Below are 21,675 nucleotides of genomic sequence, written 5' to 3'. Positions count from 1 at the left end.
GAACACAGAATGCCAAGGCAGGAGGATTGCTGGGAGTTCACAGCTAGCCTGAGCTACAGAGCAGGCTCAAGACCAGCATAGACTACATAGTGAAACCCTAAAAAATGAAAAATGAAGAGTTGCACTTCAATCCAGAGGTTTACAGTGTCATCGAGCCCTCTGCTTTAGGTCTGTGGCATTCTCTTGGCTAAGCAACTATCATCAACAATTATGAAAAGGAGGAAATGCTGATGGGGAACTGTTGGGTAGATTAGAATGACAGAGCATCTGAACCCAATAATTATCTTCAAATCCTAAAAACAGGATGACCAGACACAATGCCTCTCTTTCTTTAGTACCTCACATCAACATCTGTGAAATAGTCTTTTAAAAAAAGCTGAACTTTCATTGAACAAGTCCCTGGCCCCACCTGACTATAGGAACTACAAGGATTGAGGAACACATGAAACCACAGCATGAGAAAACAGACAAATCGAGGATGTGGGAAGTTTTACATAGAGCATGAAAGGAGGAAAACAGAGCTGGAAAACTGCTTAGAAACTAAAAGACAAGGCACCTATCAGGCACATCAGGGTTTGACTGTTTGATTCTGATTCAAACAAATGCTGTTAAAAGATAATTTTGAGACAACTGGGAAAATCTGAACTCAAATAGGTATTAGGTAGCATTAAGGAGTCATTATCAACTTTATTAAGACCAATAATGTTGTATGGTTTTACAATTTAAAGTTTTTCCTGTTGTATATGTACATATTAATAGATGAGATGATATAATGTCTGAGATTTGATTTAAAATGTTCCAGGATCAAGAAATATTTAATTGACTTATTTAAAAGGAGTTCTGTTCAACCTGTTAGGTGTGTTTACTCCATTAGGCTATGTTCCAGTGTTCAAACTAAATCCTCTCAAAGTGAGAAAAACACTACTATAAATTAAAACTGGATAAGGAAAGCATGAAGGGGCTGGGGGCTTGCGCAGTGTTTTATCCTTCATGGAACCACAACAGGCTGCACGTTCTACAGCTGCTCTCCATCCTGTGTAGACTCTGGCTGAGAATGACCATCTTCTGGATCATGTTTGCTGCAGTGAATACCATCATCTCTTTAGGTGAGCCTGATCCCAGCAGGTGCCGGAGAAGGTCACCCAGGGCCTGTCATCTCTTCCTCAGGTGGCCTTGGGAAGCAATTTCAGCCTCCCGTCAGTCATCTCCTCTCACTGGAGTCCACTTTCCTTACCCAACTTGACCATATCTTTCCCTTTCAAAAGTTTCCATTGCTAGCCCTACCTCTTACTGTTCCCTAAATCAGTTTGCTACTTGTACCTTTTCTTCTGGACCTTCTTATTTTAGAATACCTTTCCTCTATGTTCTCATCATATAAATCCTACATAATCCTCAGGATTCAGTGTAAGTGCCACTTCTTCTTTGAGTTATCCAATGAACCACACATAGAAAGAAGGGCTTCACATCGCCCAATGCAGCCTCTAGTTTTTGTTTTATAATTAGTTAGTTACATCTGTCTTCCCTCTTAACTGTGAATGCTCTGAGGCCTAGGATGTTGTGTCCTCCCCATGGTGAAAGTGGAAAGCAGGGTCTGTCAGAATGCACAGAATTGATGTATTTAGTCGATTTAGACTCACTGTTGACATTTGTGGTAAATGCTGATTGAGCCTTTACTCTGTGATCCACAGCCAGGTTTCCAATATACAGTAGTCAACAGGAGGAGGAAGCTGGTCAGTGTGAGAATATCCAAGGGAGGATTAAGACAAGACAGTCTGTACACAGCTCCTCAAGTGGGTGGAAGCACCCTGAGGGGAGAGGACAGGTACCCACACATGGTTCAGGCTGAGCACACCTCTCCAATGTCTCTTTCACGTCAGCAAATGCAAATTCTAAACCCCCTAGTCTTGTTTTAACACTCACCACATAGAGCTCTCAAGTGTAAAACCCAATACCTCTTTTCTGTCTTCCCCAGCAGTACTTCCACAGGACCCTACTGGGGTCTCTGACAGGGAGAGGAGTGCTTCAGCTGTTCCCATGTGGCCACTCAGCTCTGGTTGCCTAACTCTCTGGTGCTTTTCAATCCAGTCTCTACATTGCTTCCAGGATCCAAGTCCTAAAACAAATCTGACTATGATCCTTCCCTGTACAAAATCTTCTAATAACTTCCCTTTGCCCTGAATAAGATCAAGATCATGTTCCCTTGGTGGTCACAGTCCTCTGTGACCTTGCCTGTCTGTCCCCTAACTTTATATTGGGGTTACACCTAATTGCTAACTTCTTATGCTATCTTTTCTTTTCTTTTCTTTTTTTTTTTTCCGATACCAAGACCTTCACACTGAGCTACATCCCCTGAGCCTTATTGTTATCTTCACACTGAGCTATATCCTAAGCCCTTTTTTAAAATTTTTCATTTTGAGACAGGGTATCACCAAGTTACTGAGTTGCCCAGACTGGGCTCAAGATTCTAGTCCTCCTGCTTCAGCTTCTCAGAGTGCTGGGATTAAAGACATGCATCACTACCTCTGGCCATCTTTTCTACTCTCATTGCCTGGCTATATCCAGGCTATATCTAGCTCATCTTTTAAATGTCTGATCAGTAGCCATTTTCTTCAGAAAACATCCTGAAAATCTTCTAGTGTGAGCTATATGTTTCATGTCTGTGCTGTCTTTTCCTAGCACCCTGTGCCTTTCCTTAACCAAGTATTTTGTGCCAATTGATATTATCTGTGTGTGTGTGTGTCATCCCCAGCACATCCAGCTGCTCCTTGACAATGAAAACTGAGTATCATTCATCATTGTATAACTGGTACCTGGCAAAATGCCTGGCATAAAGTCAGCATTGAGCAGAGTCTTGTAAGATAGGATTCCAATTTCTTCTGTCGTATAACTTGTAAAATGATTACTGATTTCTTAGCCTCTGCATGTCCATTTTTCAAATATTCAAGTGTAGTAGTTCTGTTAATGTGAGAAAGTAACTGAACACCAGCTCTGGAAGCCAATGGTGTTCCATCTTCTTGGGGACTAAATGAGCCTTGCCTTCTCTTTGACACTTACTTCTCCAAGCTCTAGGCAACACCTGTGAGAGTTAAGACAGTGCCAACCAATATCTTAGTCATCATCCCAGATGAGCACAAAGGCTCAGGTAGTTCTCATAAAGGTCTTTGTAAGAGACTCACGTTCGTTCAAGAGGCAGGAGGGGAGATGTACGACCACATCCTCCAGGAAGCTCAGAATTCCACCATGCTTGAATCACCATGCCGGCCACCATGCTGTCAGCTTACCTCAGCAGTCTTCAAGACGCCTCTTTGCATTGTATCATTGCTGTATTGCAATATTCTGTTCCAGAAAGGAACACCCAAGCTTCCTTTCAAACAGTCACTTTGGAGTGGGAAGTGCTGGATTTCAAGTATTTGAACAAATAAGCAGAAAGTATGATGTGGTTTAAAGAGGGTTAATTTTTATTTGTTGTATTTAGACAGAGTCTTGCTGGCCTTAACCTCATTGTGTATTCCATTCTGGCCTTAGACTCTCAGCAGTCCTCCTGCTTCAGCCTCTTCGGTGCTAGGATTATAGGCTGAGGAAACAATTAATACAAAGGGTTTAAGGAAGTTTGTACAAGGAACAGTGAAGAGAATGAGGGATGCAGAGAACAGAGAGGGGAGAGGAGGTGAGATCAGAAAGATGGGTAGAGTTCAAGTTATGTAGAACCTGGTAGATTTTTTTAAGCACATAGCCCCTTGTATGAGATGAACATGGATCCACTGCAGATTTTCAAGAGAGATGTGACATGATGTGAGCTTACAACTGATCCCTCTCGTTCCATCTTGAGAACAAACCAGATGGGGACAAGGGTGGAAGTGAGACTATCCATTAGGAGTCTATTGCTGTAATCTAGATAGAAATAACAGAGCTTTGACCACTTCACAATAGGCAAAATAGTAAGAAGTGGTTATAGAATGGATGAATTTTGAAGAGAGACCCAGCAGGATCTCTGGGTATGAGAGAAAGAAGTAAAGGCTGGTTTCTAGATTTTAGACCTGACCAAGTGGAAGAATAGAGTTTCCATGAAGTGATTGAAGAAGACTTTAGGTAGAGCAGAGTGTAAAGAGAGTGATCAAGAGTTACTCTAGCTAAGCTTGAAGCATCTGTTGGATGTCTACAAGGAAACATCAAATAGCAGGTAGAGTCAGAAATCTTAGAGTTCCAGAGAATGATCAGCCTATAGTTATAAAGATGGTTGAGATGTAAATGGAGAAGGAAAGAGATCCAAAGATCAAGAACTGGCCCAGTCCAGTATCTATAAAGGTAAGGATAAGAAGAAAATCAAATACCGAGAAAGTGAAAGTCATTGACATTAACACCAAGACCAAAGTCACTGATACCAAGAAAGTGAAGTATACCAAGGTAGAAGAAGGGGGAAAAAAAAAATGGCCAGGTGTGACAAATAAGATATAAATGAGGATTGAGGGCTGACATGAGCCTTATCAATGTGCTAGATATAGGAGACTATGGGCTATTGGATTGAACAGTATCTTCCCAAAATTCTTGTCTACCCAAAACCTCAGAATGTGACCTAATTTGGAAATAAGGTCTTTGTAGATACATTTAGTTAAGACAGAGGTCATTCTAGGTGAAGGTAGATCCTAAATTCAATAACTAATGTCTTTATAAGAAGGCCATCTAGATACACTACAGAACACACAAGGAGAATGGCACCTGACAATGGGGTAGGAATTGGAACAAGACCTCCAGATGGACCATGGTCCAGCCAACACCTTAATCTTAGACTCTGGCCCTCAGAACTGTGAGCAAGCAAGCAAACTTCTGATGCTCTAAGCCGTATAGTTTGTGGTATTTTGTTATGGCAGCCCTTAGAAACAAATGCATTATCTCTGTACCTTCATTTCCTGAATCTGTAAGATGGAGAAAAATAATAGTACTTACTTCAGAGAGCTGTAATAAGAGTAAATTAGTTAATATTTGTAATATTCCTAAACCAGTTCATACCCAATGCTATATAATGTTAGCTATTATGGTAAGTTTAAACATTTTGTTTTGAAATTAAAACATTCATTTTTTAATTGGTTTTACTTCTAAGTTAGATTATTAATTTAATCTTCCTAAACTTCAAAATACCAATTTTATATTTCATAAAATTCCCTTATTTTGAAATAAATTTTTAAAACTTTATAAATCTAGCAAATAGAATCACCCTAAATATGTAAGCACTATTTAAGCAATTAATTAGCTGAATTTTCTTTATCATTCCAAACTAAAGTCACAAACTTAAAAAGTGATTATATAAAATATACTTCAAATATCAAACTCAGTAAGTTATTAAACAGAATTATTCCCAAGCACTTAACTCTCACAATGCTAAAAAACATTTTTTTACATTTAGATTAAACTAAGCATTTCTACATCTTAAAATTCAACTTTATCCATTTAGTATACTAGATTTTTCTAAACATTTAAATGTTGACTATAGATTTAGTTAAGTTCTCCTAAATATACACATTAAATTCATAAATTTAGTAATTTTCTAACATATCATATTGTTAAGCATTTAGCTTAAAAGTGTAAAACAAAGCAGAATGAGGATAGCACACTGTGTATGGTACCTGAGTAAATATACCTTAACACAAAAGCACCATTACTTTCCCAGGCATGGTGGCACACACCTTTAATCTCAGAACTCTGGAGGCTGAGGCAGAAGGATAACTGAATTCAAGGCCAGCCTGAATTACATAGGGAGACCCTATATCAAAACTTTTAAAAAACGCAAGGACCCGAGTTCAATCCCTGGTACCAAAAAAAAATTTTTTTAAAGCTTCTTTATTTTGTTATACCTTGCTGGTGCTGCAGTGGTACTTTTCCAATTGATAGGAAAAGAATTATCAGTTTAAATTCTCAAAACTAATTGAGATTCCAAAAGGTCATTCAGAGATATAAGTCCTACACTGCAGTGGTAAAATGACTGCACAGACATGGAACAGGGCATGGTTAATTACATTTTCCTCTTTTCTTCCCTGATTTGGGTAAATAGAATTATGCATACACATCGCAGTTATAATCAGATCCCCGACTGAGGCTTCATTTTGCTCTCTTCCCACATCCTTGAGTCTATTGTCCTCTATTTGATAACTGAAAGCACCTCAAGAGTAAGGTATGCATTGTACATCATTTGTGTTCCTAAGACTCAGCACAAACAGCAGATGCTCAATACATGTTAAATACATTAATAAATAAATGAATGTAAATGTAAAGTAACAAACTCCAAATATCTTCTGCTTAACTTCATCAGTAGTTTTTGTCTTGTAGTAATTCCTTATCATGCCCCCTCATCTGAAAGAACTAACCACTCTTCTACCTTCTGAATGGTACCTTCATTGGAACACTTGTTTCTCAGTTGTGGGTAATGAACCTTTCTCAGTGAATGACAATGTACATGTCACACATGCCACCATCTGTCACCTTTCTCCTCAAGGCTAACTCCTCAACACCCCTCTCCACAAGTCTAAACTATCCAGAATTCTTCTTTAGACTGAGACTCCTTTGTAAAAGGTGCTATTGCTGAGCTGGCATGAAAAGCACAATAATTTGTCATCCTGGGCCTATATTTGGATCCATAAAGGCATGGTGGAAATAGTGGTCTGCCACATACTACCTCTATTAATTGGCTTTGCTTAGATTTGGTTACCTTACTGTTAAATCTGTCCTAGAGGGTTGAGGTACAGATTGAGATAAGGTATGTGGCCCTTTTAGGCTAGAGCCAGGTGATTGAGTGCTCAATAAATACTAGTTGTTACACAAGTAGAGTCATTTTCTATGCTATTGTTGCAGTCTCCTGACTGACAATGTACTTATATTGACATGTTTTATTTCTATACCATACCAGTTCTTAAAGAGGAGAGAAGGAGCAAAAAATATAAAATGCTCTCTTTCGGGAAAGGGAGAAGCTAAGTGGCCCAAGATTCTATCAGATTCTAAGTGGCCCAAATGTGATGTTTCATGCTAAGCAATAAATGGCGAAAAAAGTTCCGAAATTTTGTGCTTTTTAAATAAAATTCTAAAATACAAGTATTAAGTACATATAAGATTGAGTCATGTAATATGAATAATTTCAGTTCTTGACAAGCTTCATAGCTCAAAGCCCTTGGATACTTCCTGTAATCAAAACCCATTTTCAAATTCATAGGGAGATAACATCTAATGTTCCACTCATCTTTTCATGTTCTTAATTTGAGGTCAGTTTCAATGGCCTGTCTCACATCAGCTGTCATTTTTGTGATTGCAATGTCACTACACATTACAGTTTTCCTTGGGACAGTTCTCATTTTTGGTTTAAATTTGATTTCATTCCAATCAAATCCTTGTCTCAGTGCAATTGAATTCACTTAAAATCCCCTATTTAAATAGGATTATAACTACTGCTTCCTGTTGATGCTGTTGAAGTTCCTAGTACCTTCCAAACCTGTGATACTTCCTGGGAGGCCAATGGGCCTGATAAATAAGACACTGTTGCCCTGCCTAATGCAACAAGTCTGGAACAAGCTCAGCCAGTGTTAGGGCCACAGTGCTTAAACTGCCATTGCTGACTCTGGTGTTGAGGCCACAGTCTCCACCCATCCCCCACCGAGCCTCACTGTCAACACTGTTATGAACTGTAGAAAAATCTTTCTCATACCTCATCTTACAGAAATGTTGGCTGAACAACTTACTAGGTTTAAAAGTTAGGAAGATGTTGTAATGTGTTTTCTTTGTTATGATTGGTTCCGTTTTTTCAGTCTTAATCCCAAAAGACAGAAAAAAGGTGGTGAGTAACAGCATAATTTATTCATGCCATACTCAGTTGCCCTTCTCCTGAGACAACTGAACTTTCTCAGACCTGATTTGCATGCCTGAGTTTCCCTAGAATGTTTACTCCCAAGAAAGTTTTCTTGAAAGACCACTGGTAGAGAGGACCCACTATCTGAAGATGTGTTGAACCTCCTTCACTTAGTCACAGTGTGGCTTTGTATAAACCAGTCTCTCTACATCTCTGTATCCTCTAGTAAAGAACCTCACAGGCTTCTTTTAAAGATGTGTAAAGTTTATATCCTAGTTCCTGACACACATTGAGTATTCAAAATTAAGGAAGGTGGCACATGGTCCCCTTGCCCAATAGCTCACCTAATTCCAGACCACATTCGTTGGTGGGGTTGGCTCTATTGACAGCTTGCCGTCCCTAATTGGGAAGGACTTAGGCACTGGCAGTTGAGGCTTTCAAGGATGGATCTCAGCTGAGCAAAGAGCTAGGGGACCCAGAGCCTGACATGGGTGATGGATGGTCTGGAAAGTAGAACCCTTTGGAAGGCACTCCAGAGTAGCTCCCAGCCTGGGAAATTTATATTTGAATCACAATGTGAAGACAAATACCCATTCATCCTTTCTTGTTAGACTCAGAAGCAAATACTCATTTTCTCAGGGATGTGTGTGTGTACTTACACACATGTACAGACTTCAAAGTCAAGGGCCACAGTCAGACATGGTTTTTCTTCTGCCATGTATAGGCTAGCTTTTATTACTTCATTTAATGCCCTGGAAGGATTGCCTCACATGCAAACTTTTCATCTCTAAAATAGTTCACATGTTTCAATTTTAGAATGTTTTCTCCCTCTTATAGTTCATGTGTAATTTTTTATAGTTACTATATCCATGGAAGTGACTTTGGCTTTCTTTTATAACTAAAGCATTAATATCCATAATCTGTACTGTAAAATACCCTGAGTTGAATTTCAGTGGAATACCGAGCTGAGTGTGCTAAATTAAAGTATCTGTTAATCTAAGCTCCATTAAGAAAGCCCATCATTCACAGCTGGGAAGCCAGAGGAATGGATGTTGTAATGTGCCATTCTTTCCCCCTTTCTCCAGTCTAGTCTTATTTGCTACCAGCCCACTCCTCAAACTACAGTCACCCTATCCTGACAATTCTTCAAATGTACCATGCTCTCCCTCCCCACTTTGACCCTGTGTATAGGCTTCTCTGCCCACAGTAGCCTTCCCTCTTTCTCAGCTGATGGGCTCTTCTTCAGCCTAAATGGCCCAACTCAAGACTTATCCTTCAGACTCCTCCCAACCTCCTCAAAGTTTCCTATAGCAGTTATTTACACCTGTATTATTCACCTTACCCTCATAAGTCCTTTGAAGTCAGGGCAAACATCCTGCTCGTGGCCTTTATATTCCCAGCACCCATCACAGTACTGACACTTGTTCGGTACGTATTAAAAATGTACAGTAGAAAATCAAATCACTCTTTGTTTCTTCTTCCTACAGAAACGATGACTGTGGATAAGAGGACAGCATGTGTCAAGGACACAGTAGGACAACCATCCAACAATGATCTTCAGTAACTTTTTCCATGCAGTGACACTCAGACAACTCCAGTGACCAAATGCTCAGCTGTAATCACAGCAATAACTGGCCCTCTTTCCCAGTTGGGGTTGGTGAACCTGAATGGTCCAGCCACCTTCTTCAGGTGGCCCAAGGTGATGTGCTATAGGGGAAGCTCGTCTCTCATTGCCAATAACCAGTATTGAACTATGGAAGAAAGCAAATGACACAGAATCCTAGGAGAACCAAGACTCTTAGTAATTTATATAAGGCCTTGGTAATGGGGACATAGTACCTGCCCTGGCAATGGTCATTCTGACATGGAATTATTTGCTTGAATGCCCTGGAAGGATAGAATATTTAAAAATATATCCAGGTGCTAAATAGGCAGCAGATCTCAATTCCAGTTCCACTACCTTTGAGCTAATGGCTGTCTTCAGAGAATAGTTTCACCCCACGAAGTACTCCAGCTTTACAAAGAATAGCCTCAAGAGAATAATAGGACAAGCAGGCCAATCCCCTGGAGAAACTCCAATGCAAGGAGGGTTAGTTCACAGCAAATTCACTGCCCCTTTCCATGCACATGGCACAGTACTAGTTGACCATGGCTCTTTTTTCTGCTAAAACCAGATTCTGAGTTCTGAGATTCTAGAACATTACTTTCTAGGTAGTCAGTAGCCATTTCCTTTCAACTGGTGTTATTAGAATGAAATTTAATGCCCATCCCCACTAGAGAGGCCTACCTCTCAATGACATATGCATTCTGGAATACCCTTTCCCAGGCACATTTTTCACTGTGGGAACAGCCTCACAAATAGGTATAGCGTGGTATGATATGAGATCACAGAGATGACACAGGGTCCTCCCAAGGGAAGGCACAGTTTGGGGGCCTTCTTGGCCTGAGTGCCTTTTCAGATATTTCTGTATGCAATAGCCCAGAGTCCAGGCTCAGGCAGCCACATATAGAGGTTTTCTTCTCAATGCAGACACATATCACTTTCGTAGCACTTGGGGAATGGAAATACCTACAAGAGTAAAGGTCAAGGGCTCTCCCTGGGTAGCTCATTCATTACTCACTTCCCTCCTACCAATTTACTGCCATGTATGCACCTCGTCTTCATAGCTTCTGCCTCCACAGAAATAAAACCAAAGGCTTCAGCATATCCTAGGAGGGCCAGGGGCTGTTTCCTGGTGGTCCTCTCTCTGTCCCATTATGGTACAAGACACCCTATCCACACATTTTGCATCTCTACTCCAAGATAACATTTCCCTTTTTATAGTTTCTTTACAGCAGAATTCAGAGTTGGGTTGTGGTTTACCTTTCCTATAAAACTCATTATATTCGAGTTAACATTTTGATGTGAGACTGCGTGGAGTCAGGATCCTTGGATGTTGTCAGAAAGTTGTTGCTGCCACATCTGCCTAGCACACAAGAAACCCTACCCTGATGTCAGATCTAAAAAGGGTGGAGGCCTTTAGTTGGGTGAGGCAGTATTATTACACACTCCAGCTTCATGCACTCCCTAGCCTGTCCAATCATTTCCATTTCTTACTGGCTTTTGACCATGGGGATTCAAAAGGAATCCAAGTTCTGCCTGTGTCTGATGACATGAAAAAATTCATCTTTCTTTACCAAGGGTCTGCCTATCCCTCCACCATACCAGTGTTTAGAACCAAAGTGTGAAGGGTTAGTGCCAGCAGGATAGTGAACAGAAAGATTGTCTCTAGATCCAGGCAGATGAGCCCAGAAGAATGGCCCCCCAAAAACCAGACTGGCTCCAGTAGATAGTGGCAGGTAGCCATCCCATTAAACACTGACATGTCCTTGGCAGTAGGAGCCTGGGCTGAAGACCCTGAGGCAGCTGTGCCTGTTGTTCCCATCTCAAGATCTTCCTGCCCAGAGATGGCAGCCCTGGGGTACTAAAGAGTATGGTACTGGCTTGTTGAGATGAAACAAGGTGGTTTTGTGGAGACAGTCAGCCACATGGCAGGCAAGTGGCTTTGTGTCTGGAAAGCTTTGCCTAGCCTGTATAGGTGTGGCCAGAGGCTGGTTATAAATTTGAACACCTTCATCCCATTTGTACCTCTGCCTCTGTTCTCTTGCATTCTGTTTGGTTGCCCTTTAGTTTCCTAGTAAATGTTCCTTTTGAAAACTCAAACCTTGCGTCATTGAACTTGGGGAAACAGGATTCTCCAGCATCTTTCAAAAGATAGAGAAGGACACTAAAGTACCTTGAAAAAAAAACCAGAAATGGCAATAGAAAGAGAAGCACCTTAATTAGATCTTAGGAAGAGACCTTGGAGAGAACTGGCGCCAAGAAAGGAAGAGACCAGGTGCATTCCCACTTTCCTGGCCCTGATTTTCTTCCTCTCGCTGCTGTCATCTGTAAGAAGATCTGTCCTGGTTGTGTGTTGCTATTGAAGCACTTTCCTGGCCAGTGAGCTGGGTGTATCTATAAGGCAATGTGATGTCCAGGAAGTACACTGGGATGTGATGGGTACCAGTCAGAAAAAGGAGGGAGAAGAAAGGCATTCTACAGTGTGGATGTTTTCGAAATTGTCTTAGCAATCATGACTCCAAGTGCAATGGTTTAGTCTTCATGACCATAGGTAAGCCCATATTCCGTAAGTCCCAAGAAGAGAAGAAAATCATTCTTTTACACTTAAGACAGGGAAGCTGACAAAAGATAGATCTAGAAAATGGATTGCTAGGGACCGGGGATTTAGCTCAGCAGCACTGCACCTGCCTTACAAGCATAAGATCCTGAGTTCGATCCCCAGTTACCTGCCCCCCCCCCAAAAAAAGACTTGGTATGCTTCCAGTTATCTAGACCTATGATTGTGGGTGTTTCTATTGCTATGTAGCAAAGTACCACAAAACATAGTGGTTTGAATAGAAATTTATTAGCCAGATGTGGTGCCATATACCCACAATGGAAGCTGAAGTAGGAGGGTCACTCTTAGTTCCAGACCAGCCTAGGCTACATAGTAAGTTCAGGGTCAGCTTGAACTACATAGTGAGATCTTGTCTTAAAAAACAAAAACAAACAAAAAGAATAGAAATTTATTGTCTCTCATGATTATGTGGTTGACTGGGCTTAGGTGATTGCTCTCACCTGGAATCTCATGGTTGCAGCCAGATAGCACCTGGAACTGGCATCATCTCAATGCCTGATTGGGCTTGATGTCATATCTGGCTCCTCAAGTGGAATGACTGGGACAGCTAGAGAAGGGTTGGGTATCTCTTTCTACATGACAAGTTTGGGCTTCCTCACAACACACAGTCCCAAGATGGTCACACTTCTTAGAACTCAGTTGGCATCTCCATGACTAGCATTGCAAGAGTCCAGATTCTTCTAAGTAATCTCTGAAATGACACCAAGTCATTTCTTCCGCACACTGTGCATCAAGGCCAAGTCACAGGGACAGCTAGGACTCAAGGGAAGGATTATACAAGAGTGTGATACTGGGAGGTGTGGCTCATCAGGGCCTCTTTGGAAAGCTGGTGATGGGAATGGGATGGGGAGGTGACTGAATCAGAGGACTTCCTAAATAGCTACCTCTTTGAAAGCACGTGCAGTGCTGAACATGCATAGAGAATGGGGAAAGCCCAGGGGGTTGTTGTCCACGGAGAGCTAAACAGCATGACTGAAGAGAAGCCACTGGTTATGACTGATACAGCTTCACGGACATCACAAGAAACCCTGGAGGAAAACATGATTGCTGTCACTGTACTAACTGCCGAAGTGTGAGTTGTCCTTTTTTTTGAGATGGTTTCACTGGTAGTTCAGGCTGGCCTTGAACTCACTGTGTAGCCCAGACTGCCCTCTAACTTGTTACGATTCACCTGCCTCAGCCTCCTGAGAGCTGGGACTACAGGGATGTGCCACCACATGTGGCACTTTTTTTTAACCTCTTACCTGTGAGCCAAAATACAGATAAAAATGGTAAGTAGAAGTTCTCTGTCCCTGATATGAAGACTTCACAAGAATCACTGTAGCTAATTAAGAGAGAGGGATTTTATCAAGTCTAGTTTGAACTTAACTCTTTGCCAGCTGTCTCCTTGCACCAGGTCTCCACATCACTAGTGTTGCCACAGTGCTTTTTCCTGCTGCCCCTCCCTCTCCTGCACAATCCTGCCATGTGGACTAGCCAAGGTCTAGCCCACTGCTCTTCCCCACCCCCTGGTCTATTTCTAACTCATCTACCTGGCTATAACTTTCCACACGACATTATACACATTGATTTAATGAACTGAGAAAAGGACACAAATATGGGTATGTATGTGACCCAAAAGAATGCCTGAAAACAGTATGTGGACCCTGAGAACTCTACAGGCCATTTAACTGTATACCCATGATGGTCACTTAGAGCTATTGAGAGTGTCCAGCCTAGGAATACCCAGCCACAGGTGTTGCTGCCCACACTCAAGGCAGACACGATGGCTTACCTGTTTCTAGCTGTCCCCTTCCACATCCCTGTGAAGAGTGACTCTCCCTCACAGGATCCCTGAGGTTTTTACTGGTACAGGGCACAGCCAGAGGCTGAGTGGTCACTGAGATCCCTCTGAGACTTAGATTTTCTGTCTGACAGGAACTCTTGATTCTTCTCCCTCAAGACCTCTCTCAAGCCATAGACCCAGTGACACCTGCCACAGAGATGTGGCTTTGAGATCTTCTAAGCCAAAGAGAAGCCACTGGCAGTTCAGGGAATTCTGGCTTGTCTCCAAGATGCCTTTTCCAGAGAAGAGGCGTGTTTGAATGGGCAGTTGCAGGATAGCATACACTATCCCACTTTCTCTCCAACTGCAATCATTCGAAAATAAGCCAAGCTTCACAGAAGAAGTGAAATGTAAAAGGCTGAGGAAAAGAAAGAAAAACAGTCCCACCAGGGAAGACCTGCAGGACAACTCTAAGGAAAACCAGAAAAGAGGTTGGCTTATATTCTGGATGCAGTAGAAGGTGAGTCTTGGTCCTGCTCTCTGAGCCCAGGACAGACATGAAGCCAGAAGAAGCTCTGACCAATGTCATGGACCTCACTGGGCATCCCTAATGGCAGATATAAAGCTTCCTTTGCTTAGTCTCCTGTGAGAGCAGATGAGGCCTTTTCCAGGGACCATGGCAGGAACTCACTTTCTATTCCCACTCAAAAGGCTTGTCACTTGCTGCCTAGGATCCCTGGGCATAGGGGTGGAACAATCAACTAGCAGTATGATTATCTCTGCCACCTCCCTCCTTAGAGTCTTTCTACTTGGGTCCAGGAGCTCTGAGCCTAGGAAGGATGCAGCCAAGATTAAAGGGTTGGGGAACAGCCCTGGAGTCTTATCATCTTGAGTAAGCTTCAGTAGCATCAGGATCCCAAGCACACTCACGGGCCAATGCCAGACTTTCATAGCAATCATTCCCGTAATACCTTCACCTAGTAGGAAACAAAAAGCAGGCCAAAGGACCATAGATGCTGTCCTCTGATGTCATTGCTGCTGCCTCCCTAAAGTACATCATAAGATAGGTCACTCTGAAAGCTGGATGAACACTGCCAGACAACAAAGAAAGCATATTTACCAATATGAAATAGATTGATGATAATAACATTACATCCTATAGAATACAGTATAGAGCATTGCCTTTATCCATTTTCTTTACAATTTGACAATTTAACTTGTGATTCCATACAGTAAAGGCAGTTTTTTAAAAGTTAATTTTTTGGCTCAATGCTAAATTTATTGTAGCTATCATCACATTAATTCCAAACCAGCATTTGACATAGGAATATCAATGGGTTTTCCTATCAAGTGAACATCATCTGCAGGAAATTGATTTTCTCAACTTTGATAAAATTCTTTTTTCATGATGACAGCATCCATAGGCTTAATTTTGAATTTAATCCAGATTTGAACATATCAAAAAATGACAATTTTTCCAGTTTGCCAAACTCAAAGCTTTCAGAGAATAATAAAATCATTTCTTCAAATACCTAAAGAAATACCCAGAGAAATTTGTCAGGACTTCAGAAATGACATCATAAACTATATAAACTGGTAAATAAGCCTTCCAAAAGCAGTAATGATTTGAAAAGAGTAATGATTTGGAAAATACATATTTTTTCCTCAAGGAAATTTAGAACTAAATTAAAAATTTTTATGCTTAAAGCTTTCACAAAAATCCTTTAAAAGCATATTAAAAATGTAAACAAAATTAAAGGCTAAATAATGAGAATCATTGCAAAAAATTACACATTTTAAAAAGAGACAAATGCAGTATCCCTGCCTATATGCTGTGTCAATAACTCAGATTAGACTTTGCGGAGGGATCGTTGGGTCTTCTGGCCCTAGCAGGGCTTGTGGGCTTCCTTGACCAAATAGCGAATCTGTGTCATGGCTCAATATAACATTAGGTCCACGTGTTCTAGTTTTATTTCCAGGATGGAAAGAATGAATACAAGATGTTTTATTAAGAAAAATCCAGGCAAACCTGTGCCAAACTCACTGAAGCAAAGGAGGTGTTTTTGCCACCATTTAAAAAAGGAAGATGAACAACAATATGTTATTTTCTGAATTAGAACTTTCGGTGCTAGAAGTGTTTCAACTGAAGCAAATATTTTTCTAAAATGTGTATTGATTTCGCCTTGTTCTTTGCAAACATAGATGTCATATTATCTTAAGCAGTACTGCTGGTTTTGAAAATCTGCATTTGCTTTCATAATGAACAAGAGGATATTTAAGCTTTGCCTTCTAGTGTTTTCTACACTCAAGAGCCATGTTGAGGAAGCAGATGATCCTGGAGTCCTGACAGGATGAAGCTGCCTGGCTAGGTGTTGCAGTAGATCCCTGGGCCCTCGCTGGTGCTGTGGACACCTGCTGCCCCTTCATGGTGACTGCCTGGGCCGATGAGACAGCCTTTGCTGTAGCAGTCAGCCCAGCAGCTCAGGCAAACCTCCTGGCTCCAGGCTCAAGACAATACCATCTGGCAGCAACTACCAAGGGTTTTGTCTCCTAACTGAAAGGTGTCTTCCTGCTCAAAGTAAAGGACAAAGTATCCATGTCACCAAACAGATAAGAAAAAGCACCGTGGGGGGGGGGGGGTGCGCGCGCGCGCGCGCGCGCACACACACACACACACGTGCAGGGCACTAGAGGGAAACATCACCTAAAGCCCAAGTGAAACAGTCTACTTTATTACTACATTGTAAAGTTTATTATCTTGAATTTTTAGAAAAATAAAGGGGAATTTCAAAAGCAGAGCTCAAATGAAACCCACCAGAAGTTTAGTAATTATTTAAATGCTTATTATATCACAGATCAAATATTGCCATCTGGCTTATTGAATGCATTATGTCAATTTTCCCAGCCCATGCAAAAGCAGCTGTGGGTAGTTACCTTTATAAAGGACTATTCCTGAATGTGAGCTTCAGTGGGACCCATTGTCCCTATGTCCTCTTCTGGCTTGGAAGAGAAGAACAGCTCAGCAAAACAGCACAACCTTTAAGTCTGATATTTCCACAGAGGGCAGGTCTTTATAGAAGAAAGCATTTACATAAATGTATCTCAGCACTTGCGGGGGGATAAAAGAATGTAAAGTTGAACCCCAGCCTGGGTAATTTAGCAAGTAAGGCCCTATCTCAAAATTTAAAAAGGGGTAGGGATATAGCTCTGAGTGAAGGTCCTGGGTTCAGTCCCCAAGTCAGGGAGGGGAAGAGGAGGAGAAGGAAGAAGAGAAAAAAGGAAGAAAAAGAAAGAAGGACAAGAAAGAGAGAAGAAGGCAAGAATGGAGTGAGGGAGGAGGGAAGGAAAAAAGAAAGGAGGGATGGAGTGAACGAGAGAAGATTTGACCTTGTGTATCTTTTTTTGGTACCGGCTCAGGACCTTGCGCTTGTGAGGCAGGGGACAGCACCACTGAGCTAAATCCCTGGTGACCTTGTGTATCTTTTTGCAGCAAGAGGGTATCTGCATCTTATGGAAATTGCTGTATAGGAATGCCAGAAACAAGACGAAGCTTCATTAATGCACCTGCCCACCCAGCACAAGTAGTCTTCTCAGAAGTTTCCTGTCTCCTTAAATACCTATGATGTGCAGTTCCAGCAGCTCTCTCCTGTCACTTTGTGCAAGATTCCCCATGGCACTCACCTTCATAACTAGTCTCTGTCTAGAAAAGGTATCTCTAGAGGTGACCCCACATCTCCAGAGCCATGACATGGGGGGTTATAAAGGGATGTCAGAGATTACAGAGTGAACATGTAGGGCTTGTCAGAGGTGCCATTTCTGTTGAAAGTTGTCATTTGCATATAGTGTTGGCAACTGAAGACCAGCCTGAGAGGCACTAAGCAAAGCCCAAGATACAGCTTATGTGGTCGGCAAAGCCATGGACAGACTGGGCCCAGAGTTCTGTTAATTCTGCTCCTGCCTCTGATGCTGAGGAAATCTGTTTCCTCTCACATGAGGAAGGATTAGCACTCTGTGCTTTTCTATCTCTTCTGTCTGTTGTCTCTTGGTCTAGGAAAATGTCTGTGTCTGTCACTGGGAAAGCCATGTACCCAGAGTGGGACTGTGCAGTCCTAGGCAGGTACTGCCCAGAAACTCAAGTGCAAGTTACCTTGGAAGAAGGGCTTTTTTACTTCCACAGGACGTCAGCTGTCTCTCCACCCCCACTGTTGTTTCATAGTTCCATCTTCAAGGGCTTTCATTTTTAACAAGGGATCTGAACGGAGTTTCATTTGTCCAGAAAGCCCCTTTAATCATATCTGATGATGTCTAGTGTGTCTCAGAAATCCAGGACTATCCCTCTCTAAAGCAGAGCAAATTCCATTTTGGATTAAATACCAAAATAACTTCTTTCTGTAGTGCCCCTCAAGAGCTCATCACCATCCTACAAGTAGTCTGGAGGAGAGGAAAGGAGGTGCCAATGAGCTGCCTGGAAGGGAAGCTTCTTGACAAAGAAGCAAGTGAGGAAGACAAGAGGCAAAGACAGTCTGTGTGGGTGGCTCATAGTCAGAAGCAGGGAGGATTCTGAGCACCTACTTTCCTGGCCTACTTCTGTAAGCACCAGGTTGTAATCCCTTGCCACGGGCTGCAGTAGAAATCTTTATCTCGGGAAGCTCATAGACTTGTCTACAGCTCATGCCTCTCAGCTCTGTGTTCCTGATAACATCAAGACAGAGTTGTCTGTGGACATCAAAAGCTACCTGCCTTCTCCAAGCTACACAGCTTACACGGCCCCTACTACCCATCCACCAGCCTGTGTGTGTGCTGGATTAAGATGTGGATTTCTAGGGCTGGATACAACTAACTGCAGGAATAGTCATCTTGGTACCTCAGCTTGTTTTTAAAGTAAAACCACACGGTCCATTCTATCCATTTGGTCAAAAATATCCGTCAGATTGTTTGGGGGAAAAGGAAGAGAGAAGATAACACGTGTGGGTACTTTTTTAGATGCAATACATTTCTATTCAAATCTGAAAAGGAAAAGGACCACAATCTGGGTCCCAATCAGATGACTGTCTGAGAAGCTTCTGCCCTCTAGTGGCTGAAGATTTCAAATAGTTTGCACGAACTTTGACCCAATGTGTAGGATGCCTTGAGACACAGAACCAAGCCCAGGCAAACAGACACCTTCTGGGGACAGCAGGTAACCCAGACCTTTACGTCATGAAGTTCTGATCCCCATAAATTTCACTTGGGATCCTCTACAGCAGTGATCAAGAAAAAGTCCTCTGCTGGGGAAATAGAGCCTGTGGAAGACCTAGAATTTCTACACATGGATGACCAGTCCTAGCCCTGGGGCCTACTAGAAAGAGCCCCATGCAGGTGACCATCAAGAAACATCACTTTATCCCCTAGCCAGCAAGTCTTCTCCAGTTGCAGCCACATCTTCCACACCTCCAGAAGCCACTAATCCACGTCCCACACCCCACAGTGGCTCTCAGTAATCATGACCCTCCCTGCAGTCTGTGACCCTTACTCTCAAGCCCGCCCATGCTGTGATAGCAGGCTGGATTTCAGAAACTCTTGGCACAGACCTGGTTACCAGGAGCTAAAGGAACAGTGTGGGCCATCTGAGCCCACCCAGCTGTACTGACGAGGCCATCATTTGACTAGTGCCAGTTAGCACTGGACAGTTGGCCTCCAGGAGAATCAGCTTTAGGCAACTGCACAGGTCATTTTCAAATGCAAGCAGAGCAATCACAATAAGAGATTGGAGAGTTCTAGGAATGCTGGTGCACATGGTTTTTATTTTCAAGAGCAGAGTGAGGCTGTTCCACCAAGTGACTACTGAGCAGGTAGCTGTCCAGTCCTGGGGGCTCCAGGAAAGCACAGCCAGGCTCTTCACTTTGGGCACCATGGCCAGCTGCTTGTGATGATTCTGAACAGAAGGTATCTCTAGTAAAACATGGAGTTGGGGATGAATGTCCAGAATGGAGAGACTATGCTCTGAGTACTCAGCCCTGATGAGGAAGAAGAGAAAACAGGTGACTGGAGGGAAAAGGAGTATCTTGGAGACCTGTCACTCATGTCAAATCATGATTATAGTAATAAATATGAAGGGTGGTACTAAGGGATGAATGTTTGTATTCCCCCAAATTCTAATGTTGAAGCTCCAATGTGACAGCGTTTGGAGGTGGAAACTTCAGGAGATATTAGGATTAGATGAGGTCATGAAAGATGAGCCCCCAGCATGGGGTTAGTATCCTTTTTAAAAAAAGGGAAGAGAGACTACAGCACGGGCACCCCACCCCACCCCACCACCGCTCCTTGTGAGGACACAGGCAGAAGGCACTGGCTATGAAAAAAGAAGTGAGCCTTTGCCAGACACTGAATCTGCCAACATCTTGGATTTCACAGCTTCCAAAACTTCGAGAAATAAATATCTGTTGTTTAAGCCACTCAGTCTATGGTGTTTTGTTATAGCAGTCTAAGACGGTGATGCATAGCAGTTGATGATTCATAACAAATGGTGTATGGAGACAGAAGGTAAATACAGGTGTACATGCAATGACTAGAGATATTACAAGCATTTATTTATGACTGACATTTTTATTACTAGCTTTATGGGGGTTTCTACAGGATTCTTGCCTGTCTCCCTATATTCTAACAATTTTAAACATTTTTAAGTATTTAACAAATCAGTTTTAAAATGATTACCCAAATATCTACTTATAAGAAAATATCAGCTTGGAATCAGCCCCCTACAGACAGGCAGGTCTGCTGACATCCTACCGAGGTCCCAAGTCACATGGAACACACCGAATCAGCCTGCACAGGACAACAATCCACTGGACACCCACCCCACACTCTTCTGTACAGCTACCTGGTTCCACACTACAAAGACAGAGAGGACACCGGACCACCAGACCACGGTACTGAGTCCTGCTTTCCCAGCCCAGAGGTAGGGGCTTCTGAGCCACCGACCCACTGTTCCTGGCCCAGAGGAAGGGGCTTCCTGGCCACCATCCCTCCCACTGCTCCCGGCCCAGAGGGAGGGGCTTCTGAGCCACCATCCCACTGCCCCTAGACCAGAGGAAGGGGCTTCCCAGCCACCATCCTTCCTGCTCCTCCCAGCCCAGAGGAAAGGGCTTTTGGGCCACCAAACCTACCACTGCTCCTAGCCCCTGTCCCACCTCTCCCAGCTCAGAGGAGGTAATCCGTGAAGGCGCTAACAGCCCCCCGCCCCAGGTGAAATGAGAAAACATGTAAATAAGGCTCAAAACCAGACTTACAGATCACCTATAGCCACCCCAAAGGGAAATGAGATGGAACACTCTGATACTCAACAACCTGGACTCACTGAACAGACAACAAAAGAGGATCTGGAAAAAATGAAATCAGAAATAATTTCTCACATAACAGGAGAAATTGTGCCCCTAGTACAAGACATGATTAATAAATCTAGAGAGGAGCTCAGGAATGTGATGGAATCCCAACATAGGAAACAAATGGAATCCATAATACAGATGCAAATAGATTTCCAGGACATGAAAAACTCCATTGAAAGTCTACACAGCAGAATGAGCCAATGTGAGGACAGAATTTTGGATATAGAAGATAAGATTGCAATTAGTGACCAGGAAAAGAAAAATTGCTTCAAAGTTATAAGGGAACATGAGAAATCAATCCAGCAGCTGTTAGATGATGCCAAGAAGAATAACATAAGACTGATTGGAGTCAATAAAGAAACAGGAGAGAGTGCAGATGACATCAAAAAATCTCTTCACAGAAGTAATGGCAGAAAACTTCCCAAGCAGGGGAAAAGAACTTGACATACAGATAAGTGAGACATATAGGACTCCAAATAGCCTTGATCAAAAAAAAAT

At 42.4% G+C, this 21,675-nt stretch overlaps 1 protein-coding gene across 1 annotated transcript in view; it reads left to right on the top strand.

The window, feature by feature from the left end:
* The window catches only part of Syt9 (synaptotagmin 9), a 177,841-nt gene extending 157,594 nt beyond the window's left edge, over window positions 1-20,247 (top strand). Inside the window, exons 9-10 of the mRNA XM_087211398.1 lie at window positions 915-1,106; window positions 9,316-20,247. Of these exons, the coding sequence (XP_087067524.1) occupies window positions 915-1,106; window positions 9,316-9,392 (269 nt within the window). The 3' untranslated portion in view covers window positions 9,393-20,247. The remainder of the gene's footprint in view (window positions 1-914; window positions 1,107-9,315) is intronic.
* Window positions 20,248-21,675: the final 1,428 nt, after the last annotated feature.

The sequence above is a fragment of the Heterocephalus glaber genome, unplaced genomic scaffold, assembly GCF_053883595.1.
Source record: "Heterocephalus glaber isolate CG9 unplaced genomic scaffold, H.glaber_assembly_v1.0 deba00001428, whole genome shotgun sequence".
NCBI lineage: Eukaryota > Metazoa > Chordata > Mammalia > Rodentia > Bathyergidae > Heterocephalus > Heterocephalus glaber.
The sequence above is the reverse complement of the archived record's forward strand: the minus strand, read 5'-3'. Positions and strand labels throughout refer to the sequence as shown.